General features: G+C 45.9%; 1 protein-coding gene across 2 annotated transcripts in view; it reads right to left on the bottom strand.

The window, feature by feature from the left end:
• Positions 1-24,859, bottom strand: part of MED27 (mediator complex subunit 27) — a 218,366-nt gene that overhangs the window by 19,394 nt on the left and 174,113 nt on the right. For both annotated transcript variants that reach the window (XM_043916543.1, XM_043916544.1), the window contains exons 5-6: positions 10,071-10,178; positions 370-411 (exon numbers count right to left, since the gene is read on the bottom strand). In XM_043916543.1, coding sequence (XP_043772478.1) covers positions 370-411; positions 10,071-10,178 — 150 coding nt within the window. The remainder of the gene's footprint in view (positions 1-369; positions 412-10,070; positions 10,179-24,859) is intronic.

The following is a 24,859-nucleotide window of genomic DNA, read 5'->3' as shown; positions in this document are numbered from 1 at the left end:
TGTATGATTGTTACATAGTAAAATTTGCCCTTTGTAGGCATTTAGTCTGTGAGTTTTGAAACATACAGTTGTGTGATCCCATAATTACAACAAAGGATATTGCCATCACCCAGACATGTTCTTCGATTCCCCTCCGGGGACCATCTCCTGCCCTCACTCCCAAGCCCTGGCAATCACTGCTCTGATTTCTGTCACTGATGTTTTGTCTTTTCCAGAATGTCACATAAGTGGAATCCCAGAGTGAGCAGACTTCTGGGTCTGGCTTTTTCACTTTTTAAAAGGTCTCTGATTTAAGACCAATATTTCCACCTCGAAGTCATTGAATTTCCCTAAAAGCCTCTTGAGGAAGAAGCAAAAAGGAAAACTCACCTTCTGGAACACTTGATAGTTGGATTTGGACCATATATCAAGCTGTGGGGGGAAAGAGATAAAATATCAGCATCAATTTTAGAACTGTGGACTCCAAGAAATGATATTATAACTACTGTTACTAAGCTTGAAAAAATCCTATAATTATAAGAAAAACACATGCTGGGATTTCTTCTTTATCAACTGTGGTGATTTAAGCAGATGAAATGAAGAGAAATAAAGAAGTCAGCCTGAGGTGCCTGCCGTGCCCACGGCCCATGAGCTGAGCTTCGTGCTCACTTTTCTGACACTGAGTCCCACCTCGGTGCGCCTGCATCGCTCGACTGCCGTGGTCAGTCCTGCCCCAGGGCCTCTGCTCCTGTGGTGCCTGGACTGCTTTCCCCCACAAACCCTCGCACAGCTCCTCGTACACTTCCTTTGGCTCAAGCATCACTTGTCAGAGAGGCATCGCCTCTGTCTTAAAATATCATCCCCGTACCTGTTGTCTTGCTTCTCTTTATCCTTTCAAAAATTAAATATTTTCATCACACTTAAAACTGACTGATGCTTTCTTTCTTTTGTTTACACTGTCCTGGCACAGGACGGGGCATGTCACAGGCACACGGGGAGGAAAGTAGACTCCCGCTGGTGAGTACCTGCTCCCTGCCAGGCCCGCACTGGGCCTTCCATGTGCCCTGCCCCACCACTCCCCAGGACGAGCCCGGGGAGCTGGTCCTATCAGCAACCTCCCTTCCCAGATGGTGAGACTGCGTTTGGAGCCATTCGACTGCCCATGGTAATCTGGGGAAGCTTCTTATGGATGGGTTCGCTTGGTGGTGCTCAAACCTGGCTGGCATCAGAGGCCCTGAGGAAAGTCTTTGTTTTTTAATCTACAGATTTCTTGGTCCCTTCCCTGGAATGTCTGAATTAGGAGGTCTGGAGTGGGCCCGAGAATATATTGATTTGTCCATGTGTTTTCACAGGGCTCCATCGGTTCACTGTGATGAAGCCCTGTGTCAGGAACCCTTGGTTGGGGAAACAGAGGTCTGAGATGAAATGTGGGCAGAGTTCAGAGTCCAGTCCTTGGGCCACACTCGGTCTTGCACGGGGTGCTCCGTGGCTCAGTCTAACCAAAGCCACTCTGGTTTGACAGGTTGTATGAGAAATTAAATCAATGCCTTCTCACTGTTTCAGGAGGTTAGGACAAGAGGGAGCATGGCAAAACCAGAACTGCCCCCAACACAGGGAGGGAGCGGTGCAGGTTAAAAGGGGCCGTCAGGAGGCCCCACGGGCGCGCAGAAGTTGGCTTTAATACACGGGTTCAAGAGTGGCGCAAACTGAAACGCCCGGTCAGTGGGCCTCTTGAGATCTGCCTTTGGAGTTGGCCGGTGGTCATGGTGGGAAGCTGAGACACGGCTGCTTCAGCCTGTGTGTGGTGTGCTGACTCTCGAGCGACTGGGAGCATAAGGAGCCGTCAGCTGGGGAGGCTGCTCTGGGGAGACCGGAAGCGCTGCGCCTGATGTGGGGCAGGCTGGAATTCTGTCTCTGTTCTGAGGGCTTTCTGAAAGCCGTCCTCGGAAGGGAAAGGTTGGGCTGGGAACAGGCATGCGTGCCGTTCTTCTGGCTCTTCCTGCTCATAAGTAAAAGGACCTGGGTGGTCTGGAGGAGCCCCCCATCCTCTCTGGTCCTTGGTAGGTTCCTGTTGGAGAGGGTAAGTTTAGCAGATCCAAGCCCAGGAACAATGAAGGAAGAGCTGTGACTGAACGCTGATTTCAACCGGTCTGCTTCCCGCCACACCCACTGCAGAACCGCCTCCTCCCTGCATTTCCACAGAGGCCCCCACCTGACCCCTCTCCTCCTACTCTGGCTGAACTGCTCTCCAGAAAGAGGGTGTCAGTTTTTAGTCACTGCCCCGTACGTTAAGCTAATGGATGGATTAAGAATTTTAAACATCTTCAGACATCAGATTTTAATTGGATAGGTTAGCAATTTGAAGGGAGAAAAGTGACATGTTACCTCCAGATAACTCTGAAGGAAACCTCCAAATACACATGTGAAGTTATTAATTCCCTACATTGGCAGTTCTGTTGAAGAAAATTGCTAGGCAGCTGGTCATATTTGGGAGGATAAGTCAGGTTCATATCATGATCTTAGTGTCGCAGTTTAGCCCAGAGCTTCACAAACTTTACATTTAAAGACTACTCAGACATTGGGGAAGGAATGAGAACGACTTTTTGTATCTTTTAGTTTTACCAGATCACTGCCAAGATGACAGGGAGATGCCAAAGATTCTAAGTCTAAATTTTGGGAAAAGTCACATCAGTGTCTGAACTTGGAACGAATCTAGCTCTCTTTCCATTTTCAGCCCACAGCTGCTGCTGCTGAAGTTCCTTCCTGCCTGTTCCCATCACACACAGGCAGACACAAACACAGGGCCTCGGAAAGAGAAAAAAGGAAGAATCGGCATGTGGACTGAAAAGTTAATCTTCATTTAAAAGAGAAAATTATATACATATATTAGAAAAAAAAACCAAGAACCTGCAAAATGTTTTAAATAGAAAAATTATCCAGAGAGAAGTATGCACAGGTTTAATTAAGGGGTGGACCCTCTAGCTAAATTGTGCTTTCTCAAAACATACTTTGCTCATTCCAAGTGAGCACACTGCTCTTTTGGAAGGTGGTTTAAATATCTTATTCAGGACCCCAGGGACTGGTTCTGACCATCTGGGATAGAAGGACATTAGGCAGTACAACTGTCTCCCAGGTGCGCGGGGCTGAGAGACAGATCCAACGACAATGGCTTCCCCCTCTGCTGGGAGGGCATGGCAGGCAGTTTGTCCTTGATTTTCTGCTAGATTTATGCCAAAGAAAGCCGTTTAAGCAAGTGTTCTGAAGTCAGTGCCCTGCCTCTCCTCAGGGCCAGGAAGATTTCAGAAATTCATTTCAGGGAGCCGGGATGGAGCCAAGTGAATATTTATTAGCTTCAGCTTATTTGTCGCAGAGGAGGGCATGGCTACTGATTCTTTGTTGACTGCAATACTCAAAAATGAGGATTCTGGAAGCTACAAAACTTTCAGCCCCATGAATGAGAAATGATTCTGAACTATAGTGTCAAGAAAAACAAATGAAACTGTCCCCCCAGTATTCTGGGCAGGACTAAGAAAGATCTTAAAATGGAAGAGTCAACTTTCTGGTAATTGGGGCTGAACCTGCCGTCTTAGGAGCAGCCTGTCGGACTCCAGGGATCAGAGTGAGTATTTTACAGGTGGGAATGTGGTCTCTTCTCAGGTAAAATGGAAACGCACCCCACAACGACCAGCTGCTTCAGTACAGACTCACCTGCTCTCAGGCTTCACGTCACACATCAAAGGTCCTCTCGAGGCACAAGAAGAACCCGTGACAGCAGTTACAGCCAATTTTACTCACCGAAGAGAGAAGTCCGAACATCCCCAGATCGGTAGGCCAACGATGCTGACTATGACGGCAGTCACCACCATTGGCATCTCTGGCACCACCAGGGAGGACGGATACTGTTTGCTGATGACTATGTGCTTAGCCTACACTGACCTGTGTTATCTTTCTAAAGTCGCTCAGCAGTCACATGGTGATGATAAAATTTTTCCAATCCACAGCTGAGGAAACTGAAGCTCAGAGAAGTTAAGCGACTTGTCCAACATCACACAATTAATATGTGGGAGAGAATTCAAAATCGGGTCAGTGATCCTTAGTGAACCAACTTATGGTTGCTGGGGGAAGGATCGGGGGATGGGACAGTCAGGGAGTTTGGGATGGACATGTACACACTGCTCTATTTTAAATGGATAACCAAGAGGGGCCTACTATATAGCACAGGGAACTCTGCTCAAGGTTATATAGCAGCCTGGATGGGAGGGGAGTTTGGGGGAGAATGGATACATATGTATATATGACTGAGTCCCTTTACTATTTACCTGAAACTATCACAACATTGTTAATTGGCTATACCCCAATACAAAATTAACAGTTTAAAAAAAAAGAGGCCCCAGCTCTTAACCCAGGAATAAGAGGGCCCTGTAGCTATAATCCAGATGGAAGGGGACTCACATGGTGCCCCCCCAAGCTGTCACAGTTCAAAGGGCAGGGGGCATTCTTGCAAAGTTCAAGATGACAAACCTTCCAGGCCAGGTCATGTGACAACCATCGGCCCTAAAATTCCTTTAGCGGCAAGTGAAAATGATGGCAGCTCATAAGAAAGTTACCAGTTCTTCATTTAAAAAAAAAAAAACTACAATGAACTATAAATGACCTGACACTGACACTTCCAAATAAAACTTGTAAGCCTCACAGAGACTTCAACATCTAGAGCTTTCATTTCCTAGTAGCTTTATCCTGCAATGTCAACAGGTGATGGGTCAGGAGGTGCTATAAACCTGCAATGGTGATGGATTCCTTGACGGTCATCCAAGTTGTCCAAGCCACAAACTTCTACTGGGTCATCTGCTTAAGTCTGCCCACTCTCCCCCAGAGAATAGAAAAGTGAAGGAGTTTTACAGGTCTGTTCTTCTTCAACTTTTCACTTTCAATCAGGACATACATTTGTTACTAAAAAAAAATGCTGAGAGCACCGTCTCCGGGCACCCTCGGCATACGACTTAAACCGGATTTCCCCTTCCCCCATCAGTAACAAGAGGCCATTTTTCTGAAGGTCGTCTGAACAATTTCAAAGGCTATAACAAATCAAAATGTTCCCTGCATCTAATATCAAACGGGGCTGATGCCAACACTTATTAGAGAAATCAGATTCAAGCTTCCCCCAGCCTCCTCGACCCAAACACACACACACATCCAACTTTGAAGTGGGAAGAATGCGGGGATCAGAAATTACCCTGGAGACAGCTCTGGCTGTCTTTGAAGGTTCCCTTTGATACCACCATTTCTTCTCCTCTCTTGCGCTAGGAGGCTAAAAGCTGCTTTTTTTTTTTTTTATTATTGATATGGGGTAATTAATGAAGCTATAGCATTAACATAACCTAAATCCCCTAATAAGATAAATTCAACGGAGACACTTGCATTTTTTTCCAGCTAGGTCTGACTGTGTGAAGTGAGAACAACAGCCAGGTAGTCAACCTCAAGCGGACTCTTAGCATGCTGAGTCAGGGCTCTGGGCTCCTCCCTGATGACAATGCAGAGCGGGGCGGCAAAGTCTTAGAAGCATTTTTATATTTTATTAGAGGAATTAATCTACTGGTGCTTGGCATCAAAAATACACATCCCAGGTAAAGAAGATGATCGGGGTAGAGGTGGTGGTTGTTAGTGCAGAGTGACAGACAGGCTTGGAGGGACTGTAATGGGTGGGGGAGGAACCTGCTAGAGCTGGGAATTGGGGGCGGCTCCGGGCCACTGTCGTGCCAGAGTAGCTAAGCAAACCTTCTAGAAACTGGTGGCTTTGGATTTGGAAGACACAACTGTGCAGGCAGGAGGAGTTCGGACCCTTGGAAGCTGAGGCAAGGCTTTCCAAGCCACAGCTACTGGGTCCGGGCAGTGGTCCACCCCAGGCAAGCGCTGAGCTTGCCTCAGCAAATGCAGGGCTGTCCTCTGTAACAGCAAGACTGCAGGCGGAGACTGGCTCTCACAGGCCACACCTCAAGCTCCAACATCCTTCCGAACGCCGCGTTTCACCTGGGATGCGCCAGACGGTTCAAAACACGGATGGCACTAATGCAAGTGTATATAAATACTGAAGTTCACATATACCAGGATCGCTTCTAAAAAGAGAACACTAATAATGTCTGCATGACTTTCTTTTATCACTTGTAAAGTAGTCTGAAAAAAAGGGGGAGGGGGCGCTGATCAAATTGGCTAGGCGTAGTTCCTGGGCAGAGCAGTTGTGTGAGCGCTTCTGTGCCAAATGTGGTAGATGTGCCTTTAAAATAACAAAAGGACTCCATTCTCTCGGTCCTGCTCTTTCAGGGTCCCTGCAGATCACTGGGGCCAATGTATGCGGTTGTAACAGGGAGCAGGAGGCCTCCCGAGTACCCTCCGGGAAATGACTCAGGAGAATTCAGGCTCCTGGGCACACATTCACCTTCCTTCTGGGGAACAGAGACCCATGCTCATCTCTCATCAGGAAACTATGACCCGTGTGCACATGTGTGTACCTCCTTTGTTCTTATGACGAAAGACCCTGATGCTGGGAAAGATTAAGAGCAGGAGGAGAAGGGGACCACAGAGGATGAGATGGTTGGATCTCAATGGACATGAGTTTGGGTGGGCTCCGGGAGTTGGTGATGGACAGGGAGGCCTGGCGTGCTGCGATTCATGGGGTCACAAAGAGTTGGACACGACTGAGCGACTGAACGGAAGTGATGACATCAGTCCCCGCTGCCTTGTCTGGTACCTCTCTCTAATTTCCTTCCCCCCCCCCGCCCCATCTCTAATTTCTGATTCCCCACTCTTCCATCCCAGCTCAGGCATTTTCACATCGCCAGGGGGCTTCTTCATTATCCCCTCCCACACATTATTACTCTGCTGTGTTCCAGGCCCTGATGTGTATCCACGGGAGGGAGAGACACTCAGGACAGAGCCTGGGCCCTTGAGGAGTTGCTGGCAGATGGAGGTTTGAGAACTGGCTGTGTGTGTGACTGGGGGCAGCCACTTTACCACTCTGGGTCTCAGGTTCCTTATCAGAAACATGAGTCTAGCAGTGGTCCCTAGGATTCTGTGACCACTGGAGGTTAAGTCTGCTTTGTAGAAGGCCTACCAGAACAAATATGGAGTATGCCAGTATTTTTATTAATTACGAGGTAGACAAGTCAACAAACAACCAGGATGTACTAGTTCTCGTACCGGAAAATGATTATTCAAAACACTACGGAGGTGAAGAATGATGATGATAATTTGTGCTGTAAGTTGAGGGAAACCCAGGTCTGCCATCTTTGGAGCCTGTGCCTACAGAAGAGGCCTCCAGGGGAAGGGGGACAGGACAAGAAGAGAGATGGTGTTCGGTCAGTGCAAAGGGAAGAGTAAGCATGTCAGGTGAGCAGGAGGCACAAACACCCCAGGTCAGGGGCGCAGAGCAGGTGTTAAGCCTGTGGAAGAACCTGGAACATTCTGAGAGCCACAAGGAGCACGAAAGGCTGGAAGGTAAGACAAAACGTGTGCCAACAATGATGGCAGATGAGGTCAGGACAGGGGGCAGGCGCCAGATCACTAGGCATTTCTATGTCTAGCTTAGGGGTCTGGATTTTATTCTACAAGCCAGAGTTTTCAAAAGGGTATTTTGCCAAATGCCAATGTCACAACACGCTCCAAGAATAAAGGAAGAAAAAAAATGGATGATCAAACTGGTTAGGAAAAGACTGCATACTACATACCCCTCTCGGGAGATTCACAAGACACACGGACAAACTCCAGTCTCTAAGACTTTCTATAGTCAAGAGTCCCACTGAACTTTCTCTAACCCCGAGTTTCCCAAACTCTTTTGATCACGGACTGCTTTGTGTCCAACGTCATCTTATATTCCACTTTTCTCCTCTGGGCAATGGGGAGATGGCAGAGAGCAAGAAATCACCCCCTTGACTGTGTATTTCAGGAAGACGGCTCTGGAGGCCAAGTGAAAGACAGATGGGGGAGGGAAGCAGGACTAGACACAGGAAGTGAGGAGGACAACGCTGCCACTTGGTGGAGAGGCCAGGAGAACTGAGGAGAAGTGGCAATGGATGGGAGGCGCCCGGCTGCAGGGATGAAGAGGGAGCCTCGCCAGAGCCTGCCAACAGACTCTGACTGGACGAGGCAGGCCTGGGCAGTTGGCTGGCACAGTCACCCTGGGTGAGCACCGGCCCAGGAGCACTGAGGCTGATTTTGGACAGGCCGAACCTGAGGTCCTGCTGGGGAGGTGGTCTGATTCTGACACACATCAGGAGTGACCTCTACGAGGGGACACAGGAAACCACAGGGACACGAGGGTGGCCGAGAGGCAGGAGTGCAGCTACTCCTGGGGAGTAGGGGTCCCCGGGAAGTCTGGGAGTCAAGTGGGTAGAGGGGAGGGAAGGAACTACCTCAAACAGCTGAGGAGGAGGAATCAGAGAAAAATTCTAGGACACATACACATGAGACTGTTCTCTAACTCCCAGATTTAAGTGCAGAATAAAAATAATACCAGTTACCATTTACTGAGTATCAACTAGGTGGCAAAGCCCTCGCATGATTTTGGACACTTTCAGTTTGGGGCAGTTAGATAAACACCACATTACAGACTGATGTGGATACTGCCGAGCAGGCAAAACCTCTGCTCCTTATACTCGAAGTGCAGAGTACGCTTCACTTGTGTCCTGAATTCCGTTTCTCTTCCAGCACAGCCATTCTGAGCGCAGAGCTTTTATGTATTTCTAAGTCCTTGGAGAGCACGGGCTGGGATTCACACGAGGGGTGACCATGAAGCTTTAAATCACCAACAGAGGCCACAAGAATGACCACTAACTCGGGCTCTGGGCGAGGATCTCCCCCGACCCAGTCTTGCTTCTGCTGTTGCAGAGGAGTTTGGCATTTCTCGCTTAGACTCGCCATCAAAGCTGACGAGTCACGCACACCATAGGTCAAGCTTGCCCCGATTATCTACTTTATTCTCTGCCCTTGCTCCAGAGGCATTTTGGTCTTTCTAAAAAAGAAGGGGGAAAGCTTCCCTTGAGGAATCTTTCCTCTCCATGGGGAGATTGATGAGAACTTGGCAGAGCCCTGGGAGTGAGAGTAGCTGCCCAAGGTGACAACACTGGAGCAGAATGTGGAAATTCGAAAATGCTGGGCTCCTTGATCAAAATACAGACCTCGTTCCTGTACGGGTCACGCCTCTTACATAACGCACAGGTATGTGCTAAGCTACATTCGTCACCTGTTTTTGGAGAGCGTCCTAACCTCATTATAACGTGGCCGTTGGGTGCTAAGTGCTGGTTCTAACAAACTTTTACATTTTAATGGGATTCATGAAAAGAAGGGAAAGCTCCAGGGAGAGGGGAAGACGGAGGCTCAGTGCCAGAAGTGACCAGGGTGTACCTGGGTCGGTTTCTCTGGCAGAATGCTCATTACGCTCTGGAAGCAAACACAAATGAAGCCTGTCGGCTCCTATTAGCATCCTCTCATGCTCGATCTCCATATGGAGAGTGTGCAGTCGAGAGAAATCAGGGGTTCACACAGGTGAACGTCCCATGAAACAGCTCACCCACAGATATAACTCATCTTTTTTCAACAGCAGTATTCAACATGCACTGCTATGGACAAGCAACTTCTGGCGGTTACCCCTTAGTTTCGAGGAAAAAGACGGTCGGCAGGCTGTGTGTCAGACTAACTTGAATTTTCCTCATGGTTCTCGGAAAAGCAAAATGCTGAACCCTGGGCTATTGATGTGCTGCATGACTAGGTGGAGGGGGGAAAAAAAAGGAAAGAAAAGAAAGAAATCCATTTCCTCAGAAGACACATTTAATGAGGCAACTGGGGTCCAAGGTGATAAATTAGAAATTCAACTAAGGGTATCAGGCTTAAAGGAAAAAAGCAGAAGCTTGATGAAAAATGCAAGGGGAGAGAGATAAATGTTTTTTTGTAAAGTGTTCGGCTTCACACTGATAAATCTACGCTTGTTGACCATTTCAGCTATGATTGCCAGTGTTTAATGTCATTCATCTGGGACTCGATTACATTTGTTCTGGGATACAGAAAATAATGGAGAAAACAAAAGACTCCAGCATGCTTACCTTGCCATCTTCTGTGTAGACGTTTTCATTATACCCCTTCACTATCGTTCGATCAATGAACAGGCTCCGCATGACGACAATCACTTTCAACACCTTTCCTAAGGTCACCTGGCAAAACACACAGGGGCAAACATGAATGCTCACCCTTGAACATGCAGAGCACACAAGCCGGGCAAGACAATGAGAAGATCACCTCTGCTTCTGAGAGATGCACCAGTGGACATGCGGAGGAAGGAAGGCATGGTGGTCACCCATGTGCCAGCCTCCTAAGGCATTTCAGATGGTGCAGGTCCCAACTCATCTAACTACCCTGAATTTACTTACAATTTTGACTTACAAGCTCTCAGAATAAGTTCTAAATGTTTGTTTGCTGGAGAAAGCAAGTTTCCCTTTTGTTTTTTTTCTGTCTTAAGATTACCTTCTTAAAAGGTGATCCTAGGACTGTAGCCTTGCAGGAGTGAGTGAGCACACTTGTTTCCATATGATGTAACGATCCTTCGGATACTCACAGAATATGTAGAGAGTACAACAGAGAGAGATGAAAGGCAGACACCAGATACCCTCTGGTTGAACTATCTATTTTTAACAGCTGGTGGAAAAGTGGACCAGTTCTGAAGGTAAATGAAAAGTAGCTGAGTTTTATCTCCAAAAAGGAACATGATCCTGTAAATACATTTAAGTATTTTTACTCTCTTAGAACCTAAGAGAGTTCTCTGGTGGTCCAGTGGTTAAGACTCTGTGCTTCCACAGCAGGGGTATAGGTTCAATCCCTGGTTGGGGAACTAGGATCCAGCAGGCCATATGGTGCGGCCAAAGACAAACAAACATTACCAACACCCGCTACAAAAAGTGAAGTTTCATAAATGATGGGGAAAGTGGCTTCCCAGGTGGCTCAATAATAAAGAATCTGCCTGCCAATGCCGGAGGTGCTGGTTCGATCCCTGGGTCGGAAAGATCCCCTAGAGTAGGTAATGGGAACCCACTCTAGTGTTCTTGCCAGGAGAATCCAATGGACAGAGGAGCCTGGAGGGCTACAGTCCACGGGGTTGCAAAAGAGTTGGATACGACTGAGAGACTAAACAACAACAAGGGGGAAAAATAACCTGATGTGCTTGTTGAACAGACTCAGTCCTCAAGAGAGACAGCGACTTCCATTCTTTTAGGGGCTCATATAACCCTTCTGATACTTTGTCAGGCCTCTTCTGTTTATCTCCTAGATGAGACCCTAAAGACAGACTGGGCACAGGACCCAAACCAAGGCCCACTGTCTGGGCTAGTCCGTGAAACTCTGACATCACAGAATTGGCTACAGGGAACCCTCTGGGCTCAGACCAGAGTCTTTCCGCAAACAGCACTCCTGATGTTGCAACTCCAGTGTGCATGCCCTTTTGGGGGGTGCCACCTCCAGCCAGCCTTCCCTTACTCCCCAATCCCTGCAGTTCTTACCCTCAGTTCAGTCGCTCAGTCATGTCCTACTCTTTGTGACCCCATGAAGCGCAGCACGCCAGGCCTCCGTCCATCACCAACTCCCAGAGTTCAACCAAACCCATGTCCATTGAGTTGGTGATGCTATCCAACCATCTCATCCTCTGTCGTCCCCTTCTTCTCCTGCCCTCAATCTTTCCCAGCATCAGGGTCTTTTCAAATGAGTCAGCTCTTCACATCAGGCTCCCAAAGTACTGGAGCTTCAGCTTCAGCATCAGTCCTTCCAAAGAACACCGAGGACTGATGTCCTTTAGGATGGACTGGCTGGATCTCCTTGCAGTCCAAGGGACTCTCAAGAGTCTTCTCCAACACCACAGTGCAAAAGCATCAATTCTTCGGCACTCAGCTTTCTTTATAGTCCAACTCTCACATCCATACATGACTACTGGAAAAACCATAGTCTTGACTAGACAGACCTTTGTTAGCAAAGTAATGTCTTTGCTTTTTTATATGCTGTCTAGGTTGATCATAACTTTCCTTCCAAGGAGTAGGTGTCTTTTAATTTCATGACTGCAATCACAATCTGCAGTGATTTTTAAGCCCCGCAAAATAAAGTCAGCCACTGTTTCCACTGTTTCCCCATCTACTTGCCATGAAGTGATAGGACCAGACGCCATGATCTTAGTTTTCTGAAAGTTAAGCTTTAAGCCAACTTTTTCACTCTCCTCTTTCACTTTCATCAAGAGGCTCTTTAGTTCCTCTTCACTTTCTGCTATAAGGGCAGTGTCATCTGCATATCTGAGGTTATTGATATTTCTCCTGGCAATCTTGATTCCAGCTTGTGCTTCATCCAGCCCAGCGTTGCTCATGATGTACTCTGCATATAAGTTAAATAATCAGGGTGACAATATACAGCCTTGACATACTCCTTTTCCTATTTGAAACTAGTCTGTTGTTCCATGTCCAGTTCTAACTGGTGCTTCCTGACCTGCATACAGGTTTCTCAAGAGGCAGGTCAGGTGGTCTGGTATTCCCATCTCTTTCAGAATTTTCCACAGTTTATTGTGATCCACACAGTCAAAGGCTTTGGTGTAGTCAATAAAGCAGAAGTAGATGTTTTTCCGGAACTCTTGCTTTTTCAATGATCCAGTGGATGTTGGCAATCTGACCTCTGGTTCCCCTGCCTTTTCTAAAACCAGCTTGAACATCTGGAAGTTCACGGTTCATGTACTGCTGAAGCCTGGCTTGCAGAATTTTGAGCGTTACTTTACTAGTGTGTGAGATGAGTGCAACTGTGCGGTAGTTTGAGCATTCTTCGGGATTGCCTTTCTTTGGGACTGGAATGAAAACTGACCCTTTCCAGTCCTGTGGCCACTGCTGAGTTTTCCAGATTTGCTGACGTATTGAGTGCAGCACTTTCACAGCATCGTCTTTACCTTACTGTCCCCAACAACAACAGTTTCTCTACTTGATCAGTCCTGGGTGTCAGTGAACATTACTAACACCGGGTTCCTTCAATAATGCTGAACTCATCTCTATTTCTACATGCCCTCAATGCTACAGAATACAAAAGAGTTAAGAAAAAGACATGATACTTTTGTTTATATTTAAGAGAATGTTAATAAAAGCACCCTTCATCTGCATAGCACTTTTAAATTCTGCTACACCATGTAACATTTAATGGGTCGTTTTTTGTAAAATGGGAAATCACTACTTAAGGATGCCAATAAACCGCCAAGGCAGGAACAGAAACTGCCTTTAATTTATGTGTTGTCTTGGAAGGAATCGAGGGAAGGAAAGGAACTGAGTTACAGTTTGGTAGTCATAAGCACTGAAGTCCCTCCCATCCGGAAGCTTCCACAAGCCTCTTATCCTTATCCATCAGAGGGCAAATAGAATGAAAAACACAATCACAGAAAACTAACCAAACTGATCACATGGATCACAGCCTTGTCTAACTCAATGAAACTAGGAGCCATGCTGTGTAGGGCCACCCACGACGGACAGGTCATGGTGGAGAGTTCTGACAAAGTATGTGGTCCACTGGAGAAGGCAATGGCAAACCACTTCAGTATTCTTGCCTTGAGAACCCCATGAACAGTATGAAAAGGCAAAAAGACAGGACACTGAAAGATGAACTACCCAGGTCAGTAGGTACCCAATATGCTACTGGAGAAGAGTGGAGAAATAACTCCAGAAAAAATGAAGAGACAGAGCCAAAGCAAAAACAATGCCCAGTTGTGGATGTGACTGGTGATAGAAGCAAAGTCTAATGCTACAAAGAACAATACTGCATAGGAACCTGGAACGTTAGGTCCATGAATCAAGGTAAATTGGAAGTGGTCAAACAGTGGAGATAGCAAGAGTGAATATCAACATTTTAGGCATCAGTGAACTAAAATCAACTGGAATGAACGAATTTAATTCAGATGACCATTATATCCGCTACTGTGGGCAAGAATCCCTTAGAAGAAATGGAGTAGCCCTCATTCATAGTCAACAAGAGTCCAAAACGCAGTACTTGGGTGCAATCTCAAAAACAACAGAATAATCTCTGTTCATTTCCAAGGCAAACCATTCAATATCACAATAATCCGAGTCTATGCCCCAACCAGTAATGCTGAAGAAGCTGAAGTTGAACGGTTCTATAAAGACTTACAAAACCTTCTAGAACTAACACCCAAAAAAACTTTTCATCATAGGGGACGGGAATGCAATAGTAAGAAGTCAAGAGACACTTGGAGTAACAGGCAAGTTTGCCCTTGGAGTACAAAATGAAGCAGGGCAAAAGCTAACAGAGTTTTGCCAAGAGAACGCATTGGTCATAGCAAACACCCTCTTCCAACAACACAAGAGACGACTCGACACATGGATGGCACCAAATGGTCAATACTGAAATCAGATTGATTATATTCTCTGCAGCCAAAGATGGAGAAGCTCTATATAGTCAGCAAAAACAAGACGTGGAGCTTTACTGTGCCTCAGATCATGACTCATTCCAAAATTCAGGCTTAAATTGACAAAAGTAGGGAAAACCACTAGACCATTCAGGTATGACCTAAATCAAATCCTTTACAATTATACAGTGGAAGTGACAAGCAGATTCAAAGCATTAGATCTGATAGAGTGACTGAAGAACTATAGATGGAGGTTTGTAACATCGTACAGGAGGCTGTGACAAAACCATCCCCAAGAAAAAGAAATGCAAAAAGGCAAAATGGCTGTCTAAGGAGGCCTTACAAATAGTTGAGAAAAGAAGAGAAGTGAAAGGCAAAGGAGGAGAGGAAAGATATATCCATTTGAATGCAGAGTTCCAAAGAATAGCGAGGAGAGATAAGAAAGCCTTCCTCAGCGATCATTGCAAAGAAATAGAGGAAAACAACAGAATGGGAAAGACTAGAGATCTCTTCAAGAAAATTAGAGATACCAAGGGAATATTACATGCAAATATGGGCACAATAAAGGACAGAAACAGTGTGGACCTAACAGAAGTAGAAGATATTAAGAAGAGGTGGCAAGAAGACACAGAAGAACTGTACAAAAAAGTTCTTCACGACCCAGGTAACCACGATGGTGTAATCACTCACCTAGAGCCAGACATCTTGGAATGCAAAGTCTAGTACGCTTTAGGAAGTATCACTACGAACAAAGCTAGTGGAGGTGATGAAATTCAAGCTGAGCTATTTCAAATCCCCAAAGAAGATGCTGTGATAGTGCTGCACTCAATATGCCAAATTTGGAAAATTCAGCAGTGGTCAAATTTTCCAAATTTGGAAAAACTTCCCAGTGGACTGGGAAAGGTCAGTTTTCATTCCAGTCCCAAAGAAAGGCAATGCCAAAGAATGTTCAAACTACTGCACAATTGCATTCATCTTACACGCTAGCAAAGAATGCTTAAAATTCTCCAAGCCAGGCTCAACAGTACGTGAACTGTGAACTTCCAGATGTTCAAGCTGGATTTAGAAAGGTAGAGAAACCAGAGAGCAAATTGCCAACATCTGTTGGATCATTGAGAGAGTTCCAGAAAAACATCTACTTCTGCTTCATTGACTATATGCTAAAGTCTTTGACTATGTGGACCACAACAAACTATGGGAAATTCTTAGAGATAGGAATACCAGACCACCTTATCTGCCTCCTGAGAAATCTGTATGCAGGTCAAGAAGCAACAGTTAGAACTGGACATAGAACAATGGAGTGGTTCCAAATTGGGAAAGGAGTATGTTAAGGCTATATATTATCACCCTGCTTATTTAACTTATATGCAGAGTACATCATGCAAAATGCTGGGCGGGATGAAGCACAAGTTGGAATCAAGACTGCAGGGAGAAATATCAGTAACTTCAGATATGCAGATGACACCACCCTTACAGCAGAAAGTGAAGAGAAATTGAAGAGCTTTTTGATGAAAGTGAAAGAGCAGAGTGAAAAAGCTGGCTTAAAACTCAGCATTCAAAAAACTAAGATCATGGCATCCGGTCCCATAACTTCATGGAAAATAGATGGGGAAACAATGGAAACTGTGACAGACTTAATATTCTTGGGATCCAAAATCACTGTGGACACTGACTGCAGCCACAAAATTAAAAGATGCTTGCTCCTTGAAGAAAAGGTATGACCAACCTAGACAGCGTATTCAAAGGCAGAGACATTAGTTTGCCGACAATGGTGCATTTAGTCAAAGCTATGGTTTTTCTAGTAGTCATGTATGGATGTGAGATTTGGACCATGAAAAAGGCCGAGCACTGAAGAATTGATGCATTTGAACTGTGGTGTTGGAGAAGACTCTTGAGAGTCCCTTGGACTGCAGGGAGATGAAACCAGTCAATCCTAAAGGTCTGTGGACCTAACAGAAGCAGAAGATATTAGAACAGGTGGCAAGAATACACAGAAGAACTATAGAAAAGAGATCTTAATGACCCAGATAACTACGATAGTGTGATCAGTCACCTAGAGCCAGACATCCTAGAGTGTGAAGTCAATTCCTAAAGGAAATCAAGTACACACTGCAGTGCAATATTCATATTAATATATTCCTAATTAATATTAATATCAACAATTCCTAAAGGAAATCAGTCCTGAATATTTATTGGAAGGACTGATGAAGCTGAAGCTCCAATACTTTGGCCACCTATGTGGTCTTTTTCACTGGAAAAGACCATGATGCTGGGAAAGATTGAAGGCAGGAGGAGAAGGGGACGACAGAGGATGAGATGGTTGGATGGCATCACGGACTCGATGGACATGAGTTTGGGCAGGCTCCGGGAGTTGGTGATGGACAGGGAAGCCTGGTGTGCTGCAGTGCATGGGGTTCCAGAGTCAGACACAACTGAGTGACTGAACTGAACAGAATTGAAGTCATAAGCGATGAAGTTATAAGCACTGACGTTAATCGCGTCTTGCTGGGCTACAGTCACGGTCCAGCACACCTCCTCCAATGGGGCTACCATTTCCAACATATTTTAAGTCTCTTTGCTAATAAGCATTGAAAACTGAGCAACTGTTTCCTTAAAAGAAGCAAGATCTAGCTGACTTTAACTGATAAAAAGAGAATTTTGATATTTTAAAGTTAACTAATAGTAAGAGTTTATAAAGGCTTACTAGGGAACAATCTAAAATTAGAGAAAAAAGGAATAAATTGTTTATAGTCTTTCCATCCAAAGAGAATCACCATTAACATCTGGGGTACTTCCTTTTAATCTTTGTACTATCAAAGATTCATGGGTTTTGAATTTTTCACATGTTTATAACTAAAACTAAATACATAATTTCAAGTCAAAACTTTATTTAAAATTATCAGGTAAGCATTTTTCCATATTGCTGTGCAGTCTTCAAAATGGCAAGACATGTGGGTCTGCCATTCTACTGAGTGGACATACTATAATTTCTTTAACCTACTGTTGGACATAAGTCACTTCCAAATTTTCCCTAATATTAATATTGGGCTGCAATGTGTACTTTTGTTCACCTGGCTTTTGCCATGTTTGGGATTATTTCCTGAGGATAGGTTTGTAGAGCTGTAATTTACTGGGGTGAAAAGTACAAATGTTTTAAAGCTTCTGATACAATTTACCAACTGCTAACCATAAGGGTTAAGAATACTATTGTCTGCTCTCCACTCCCATCAGCAATGGTTGCTATTAAACCATAACATAAGTCCCTGGGACAGCAAGATCAAATCAGCCAGTCCTAAAGGAAATCAACCTTGCATCTTCACTGGAAAACTGATGTTAAAGCACCAATACTTTGGCCACCTGATGCGAACTTAGTGGATAAGACCCTGATGCTGTGAAAGACTGAGGGCAAGAGGAGAAGGGAACAGCAGATGATGAGATGGTTTGACAGCATCACCAACTCAATGGACGTGAATTTGAGCAAACTCCGGGAGACGGTGGAGGACAGAGGGGCCTGGCATGCTGCAGTCCATGGGTTCGCAAAGAGTCGCACACAACTTAGCGACTCAACAAGAAGAAAACCACAAAAGAACAAAATAATATCCACCCCCCGCCCAGAAGTACTGACTTAATTACTTTCTTTAAACCTTTTATTTAGTTTAGTTCAGTCGCTCAGTCATGTCCGACTCTTTGAGACCCCATGAATCGCAGCACGCCAGGCCTCCCTGTCCATCACAAACTCCCAGAGTTTACTCAAACTCATGTCCATCGAGTCGGTGATGCCATCCAGCCAACTCATTCTCTGTCGTCCCCTTCTCCTCCTGCCCCCAATCCCTCCCAGCATCAGGGTCTTTTCCAATGAATCAACTCTTCGCATGAGGTGGCCAAAATACTGGAGTTTCAGCTTCAGCATCAGGCCTTCCAAGAACACCCAGGACCGATCTCCTTCAGGATGGACTGTTTGGATCTCCTTGCAGTCCAAGGGACTCTAAAGAGTCTTCTCCAACACCATAGTTCAAAAGCATCAATTTTTCGGCGCTCAGTTTTCTTCACAGTCCAACTCTCACATCCATACATGACCACTGGAAAAACCACAGCCTTGACCAGACGGACCTTTGTTGGTAAAGTAATGTCTCTGCTTTTTAATACACCATCCAGGTCGGTCATAACTTTCCTTCCAAGGAATAAATGTCTTTTAATTTCATGGCTGCAGTCACCATCTGCAGTGATTTTGGAGCCCCCAAAAATAAAGTCCGACACTGTTTCCACTGTCTCCCCATCTATTTGCTATGAGGTGATGGGACCAGATGTCATGATCTTAGTTTTCTGAATGTTAAGCTTTAAGCCAACTTTTCCACTCTCCTCTTTCACTTTCATCAAGAGGCTTTTTAGTTCCTCTTCACTTTCTGCCGTGAGGGTGGTGTCATCTGCATACCTGAGGTAACTGGTATTTCTCCCGGCAATCTTGATTCCAGCTTGTGCTTCATCCAGCCCAGCATTTCTCATGATGTACTCTGCATATAAGTTAAATAAGCAGGGTGACAATGTACAGCCTTGACATACTCCTTTTCCTATTTGGAACCAGTCTGTTGTTCCATGTCCAGTTCTAACTGGTGCTTCCTGACCTGCATACAGGTTTCTCAAGAGGCAGGTCAGGTGGTCTGGTATTCCCATCTCTTTCAGAATTTTCCACAGTTTATTGTGATCCACACAGTCGAAGGCTTTGGTGTAGTCAATAAAGCAGAAATAGATGTTTTTCTAGAATTCTCTTGCTTTTTCGATGATCAGCAGATGTTGGCAATGTGATCTCTGGTTCCTCTGCCTTTTCCAAAACCAGCTTGAACAACTGGAAGTTCTCAGTTCACATATTGCTGAAGCCTGGCTTGGAGAATTTTGAGCATTACTTTACTAGCGTGTGAGATGAGTGCAATTGTGTGGTAGTTTGAGCATTCTTCGGGATTGCCTTTCTTAGGGACTGGAATGAAAACTGACCTGTTCCAGTCCTGTGGCCACTGCTGCTGAGTTTTCCAGATTTGCTGGCATATTGAGTGCAGCACTTTCACAGCATCATCTTTCAGGATTTGAAATAGCTCAACCGGAATTCCATCACTTCCACTGGCTTTGTTCATAGTGATGCTTTCTAAGGCCCACTTGACTTCACATTCCAGGATGTCTGGCTCTAGGTGAGTGATCACACCATCGTGATTATCTGGGTCATGAAGATCTTTTTTGTACAGTTCTTCTGTGTATTCTTGCCACCTCTTCTTAATATCTTCTGCTTCTGTTAGGTCCATATCATTTGTCCTTTATCGAACCCATCTTTGCCTGAAATGTTCCCTTGGTATCTCTAATTTTCTTGAAGAGATCTCCAGTCTTTCCCATTCTGTTGTTTTCCTCTATTTCTTTGCAATGATCGCTGAGGAAGGCTTTCTTATCTCTCCTCGCTATTCTTTGGAACTCTGCATTCAAATGGGAATATCTTTCCTTTTCTCCTTTGCTTTTCGCTTTTCTTCATTTCACAGCTATTTGTAAGGCCTCCTCAGACAACCATTTTGCCTTTCTGCATTTCTTTTCCATGGGGATGGTCTTGATCCCTGTCTCCTGTACAATGTCACGAACCTCCGTCTATAGTTCATCAGGCTCTCTATCAGATCTAGTCCCTTAAATCTTGGGTAAGAGAAACCCAAGTAAGACAGTAGGTATTGCGAGAGGGCGTCAGAGGGCAGACACACTAAAACCATAATCACAGAAAACTAGCCAATCTGATCACAGGACCACAGCCTTGTCTAACTCACTGAAACTAAGCCATACCGTGTGGGGCCACCCAAGACGGTTGGGTCATGGTGGAGAGGTCTGACAGAATGTGGTCCACTGGAGAAGGGAATGGCAAACCACTTCAATATTCTTGCCTTGAGAACCTCACGAACAGTATGAGAAGGCAAAATGATAGGATATTGAAAGAGCAACTCCCCAGGTTGGTAGGTGCCCAATATGCTACTGGAGATCAGTGGAGAAATAACTCCAGAAAGAATGAAGGGATGGAGCCAAAGCAAAAACAATACCCAGTTGTGGATGTGACTGGTGATAGAAGCAAGGTCCGATGCTGTAAAGAGCAATATTGCATAGGAACCTGGAATGTTAGGTCCACGAATTAAGGCAAATTGGAAGTGGTCAAACAGGAGATGGCAAGAGTGAATGTCGACATTCTAGGAATCAGCAAACTAAAATGGACTGGAATGGGAGAATTTAACTCAGATGACCATTATATCTACTACTGTTGGCAGGAATCCCTTAGAAGAAATGGAGTAGCCATCATAGTCAACAAAAGAGTCTGAAATGCAGTACTTGGATGCAATCTCAAAAACGACAGAATGATTTCTGTTTGTTTCCAAGGCAAACCATTCAATATCACGGTAATCCAAGCCTATGACCCAACCAGTAACGCTGAAGAAGCTGAACGGTTCTATGAAGACCTATAAGACCTTCTAGAACTAACACCTAAAAAAGATGTCCTTTTCATTATAGGGGGCTGGAATGCAAAAGTAGGAAGACAAGAAACACCTGGAGTAACAGGCAAATTTGGCCTTGGAGTACGGAATGAAGGAGGGCAAAGGCTAATAAGAGTTTTGCCAAGAGAACGCACTGGTCATAGCAAGCAAACACCCTTTTCCAACAACACAAGAAGACTCTACACATGGACATCACCATATGGTCAACACCGAAATCAGACTGATTATATTCTTTGCAGCCAAAGATGGAGAAGCTCTATACAGTCAGCAAAAACAAGACCGGGAGCTGACTGTGGCTCAGATCATGAACTCCTTATCGCCAAATTCAGACTTAAACTGAAGAAAGTAGGGATAACCACTAGACCATTCAGGTATGACGTAAATCAAATCCCAAACCTTTTATTATGGAAGCCTTAAAAGAAAATATACAAAAGTAAATGAAATAGTATAAAGAAACTCCTTGGACCCACCCCAACGGCAACAACTCTTGGCAGATTTGTTTTACCTACACCCTCACCTACTTTTCCCTTCCCGTTTTATTTGGAAACAAATAACAGCCAAGATATCACTTTATCTGTAAATATTTCAGTCTGGATCTCTGAAAGATGAGGGTTCTGAAAACAAACAAAACAGATTAGCCATGCTACCACTCCATATCTGAAAGAGTAATAGGAATTCACCAGTGTTATCAAATCCGCAGGTCAGTCAGTCTTCATATTTCCAACAGTCTCACAAAGACCACATTTTAAAAAAGTTTGTTTGACTTGGGATCTGAATACGGTCCACACCATGTGACTGGCTGATGTCTCAAAAGTCTCTCCTAAACTAAAAATTTCTCTCTGTCCCCTCCTCCCCTGTTTTATTTGTTGAAGAAACTGGCTCATTTTCTCTACAGAGTTTTCCAGCCTGGATTTTGCTGATGGCGTCCTGGCGGTGTACTTTACATGGTCTTCCTTACTCTGTACTTTCTGTAAACTAGTAATTATATGAGATGCAGGCTTGATTATTATTATTATTATTGGCAGGACTGCTTCATGGGGATGTCACAGTCTGCCAACAGGAAGCATGGGAGGTCAGGCATCTCAGCGTGTGATGCTGGCAGCTGCTGACCCATTAAATTCACCAGGGGTTACAGATGGTCACACTCCAAGCGGATCACCCAGCCTTCAAGTATTAGCTGGAATACTTTTGTAAAGAAAAACTCCACCTACCTACTAATTGGTCACCTCATGGGCAAATTTATTATATAGGAAAGAAAGGTTAAAAGGTCAGTTCTTACCATTTATCTGCCAGTTTTCAAATAATGCATTAGTTCTCTAGTTTACTTCCAATGTATCAACAGATGGGTTAGCTTTTCCCCCTTAACATTACTATAAACTCAAAAAGTGAAGCAGATCTGATGTATATGTATCTGATGCAATTCTTCGCACGGAACTGTCCTGTCTGTGGCCTATGGGCGTCTCTGTGGGTCGTAGCCCTGGTCTCCGTGACGGCTCCCTTGCTCTCTGGTATACGGTTCTCCAGGCCTGTCAGGTCGTAACCCTGGTCTCTGTGACGGGTACTGTCTTGTACACGATACTCCAGGCCTGTCCTGTGCCAAGTCCCACCCGAGGTCATGAATCAGCCACTTCCATAAGCAGCTCTGGTTCTTTTCGTGGAAAATGGTATTTCAAGTCCACAACCAGGGCGAGAGGGGCAGATCATTGTTCGACAGGTTAAAATTTTTGTTTTGCATTTTATGAATCTGGACTAGCATAGTTTTTCCTCTACCACCCCCTTTTCTCTTACCCTACGTTCATTTATATATTGAGGTTTAAGTGTTTTCTTCTCTAAACACAAGATTCTACCAGCATACCGCTCCCTCAACAATCACACTTCCCACCTCCACGCCCGCCCTCAGCCAGCCACACTGCCCCCACCCCCTGCCTGGTCACTCTGAAGTCCTGGGATAGACTCTCCACGCCCCACTCCTGGGCCACGGCTTCACCTGTAAGGCAGGGCGCACGCATATCGGAGGCTCACCAAGAGCATCTCTTCGGCTATGCCTCTCCTGAGCTGGATGCTTCCGGCCATTCAGTGATAGGAAGTCTGGCTCCAGTTCACTTTTATTCTCTCAAACCTGTCATACGCTATGAAGTTTATCAATTTTCATTTTTTATAGTCAGAAAGGACTCTAATACTCAATAGGCTGAAAATGCACAGATTTATGGCCTTTTGCATTCTTAACGTGGTTACAGTTAAACTACACACGCAATTTTGAAGCTCAATGTTTTCAGGCTTTGGAATCAGGCGCATCTGGAATGAGGTCTGGGCTCTGCTACAGGAGAGCCTGACCCTGTCCCTTGCCTTCTTTGAACGTCAGTTTCCTCCATCTGATGGGAGAACCAACAGTGCCCTCCGAGAACGATCCCGAGGAGTCGAGGAGGCAATTCACCGATAGGGGTGCGGCAGAGGGCCCGGCACTGACTACGTTCCTGGGGCAGTCCTCACTGCTCGGCCCACACCCTCATCTGGACTTTGCAGAGGTGAAATGATCTGAAGCCAGTTAACATCAAAGCTGGAACAAGAACGGTCACTGCCTCTGGTCGAGTGAAACTACCACTTAGGGCTAATCTGCCCTTCTGCTGTTACACCTGGGCGAAAGGGATGCTGCAGAGATGGGGTGTCAGCAGTGTGGGCCCTGACGTTCGAACAAAAGCATGCTCCTGTTGAATGGCTGCTAAGAGTTGGTAAGCCTGAGGTGCGGGTGCTGTGGGGGCGGGACGAGGCTGCCACGGGGGCTGACCTCGCTGACTTCCAAAGGAGGTCGCTGAATATGAAGGTCTAGTGCACTGGACTCCGTGCCACACCTGCCACTTACAGGCAGGGTGACCAAGGGCACGTCCAGTCACCTCTGGTGCCTGTTCACTCAGCTGTGAAGTGCAGAGGGGCCTGCTGAGCAATGAGATGGGATGATCCATGGGAGACACGTGGTCGTGGGCATGGTGAGCGATAATAATGCACCAGTCGCCAGCCTTTGTTCAACCCAGAGGTGGTGCAGCTGAGAGCGTCCCATGAGCCCTTCATGCCCTGGCCCTCGAGAAGGGGCTTTGTGTGCCTAATGTTCTTTCCAGCCTGCATGTCACTCTATCATGATTCACATTCTCGTGTCTGGATTGTGCACGCAGCAGGTTGCAATGACCTTGGAGTTTTGGCAGACTGATACAGTGGGGCACCATATACAGACTGATGGACACTGTTCTACAGACTAGTCAATGCTGGCTGTGGTAGGAGCAAAATGTCCAGAGACGGAGCTACAGGTCTGCGCTTGGCAACTGCCATGGGATCCCACAAATAACGCTAATGCCATCTGGTAATGAAGCGGGCTTGCGGTTGCCAAGGTAACCCTCTGCACTGAGCAGCTCTCTCACCAAGCCGTCCTGCGCCGGTCCCCGTGCGTTCACATGGCAAGTCGTGAAGTCGAGGGGAGCACTGTGCTTCTCCAGAGAGAATTGGGGTGCACTTGGAAATGAAGCCGCTGGGGCGGACCGCCCAGCAGGCTGTCGCCCTTCCAGGAAGTGCCCTTAGAGACCTGTCACAGCACCTCCCCTTGCAGGGGCGCTGGGGCTGAAGGGGTGGTCTTCTCTGTCTGTTCTATGGCATTCATCTGCCAAGCGGTATGACATTGGGAAAATTTCTAGTTCACTATGGCAAGGCAAGCTGCAAAGTGGGAGGCACGTTGAGGATAGCAAAAATATTTCGTTCTGCTCTGCCGCCAACTGCTACCCAATGCAAATGTAACAAACCTGGTAGCTGAGACCAGGTGAGCTGAGAAGGGGAGAGGAGCTAATCACCTGCCACCTCAGCCCTGGGCTTGTGCAGGGAGCGGCGCCCTGAGCCTGCGCAGAGCTGTCTAGGACGCGGGGCAGATGAGCTGACCAATGGCTCATTTGCACCCCCAGGTCCAGCACAGAGCCCGTGA

This window comes from Cervus elaphus, chromosome 11 (assembly GCF_910594005.1).
Source record: "Cervus elaphus chromosome 11, mCerEla1.1, whole genome shotgun sequence".
NCBI lineage: Eukaryota > Metazoa > Chordata > Mammalia > Artiodactyla > Cervidae > Cervus > Cervus elaphus.
This window is presented reverse-complemented; position numbering and strand designations above follow the sequence as displayed.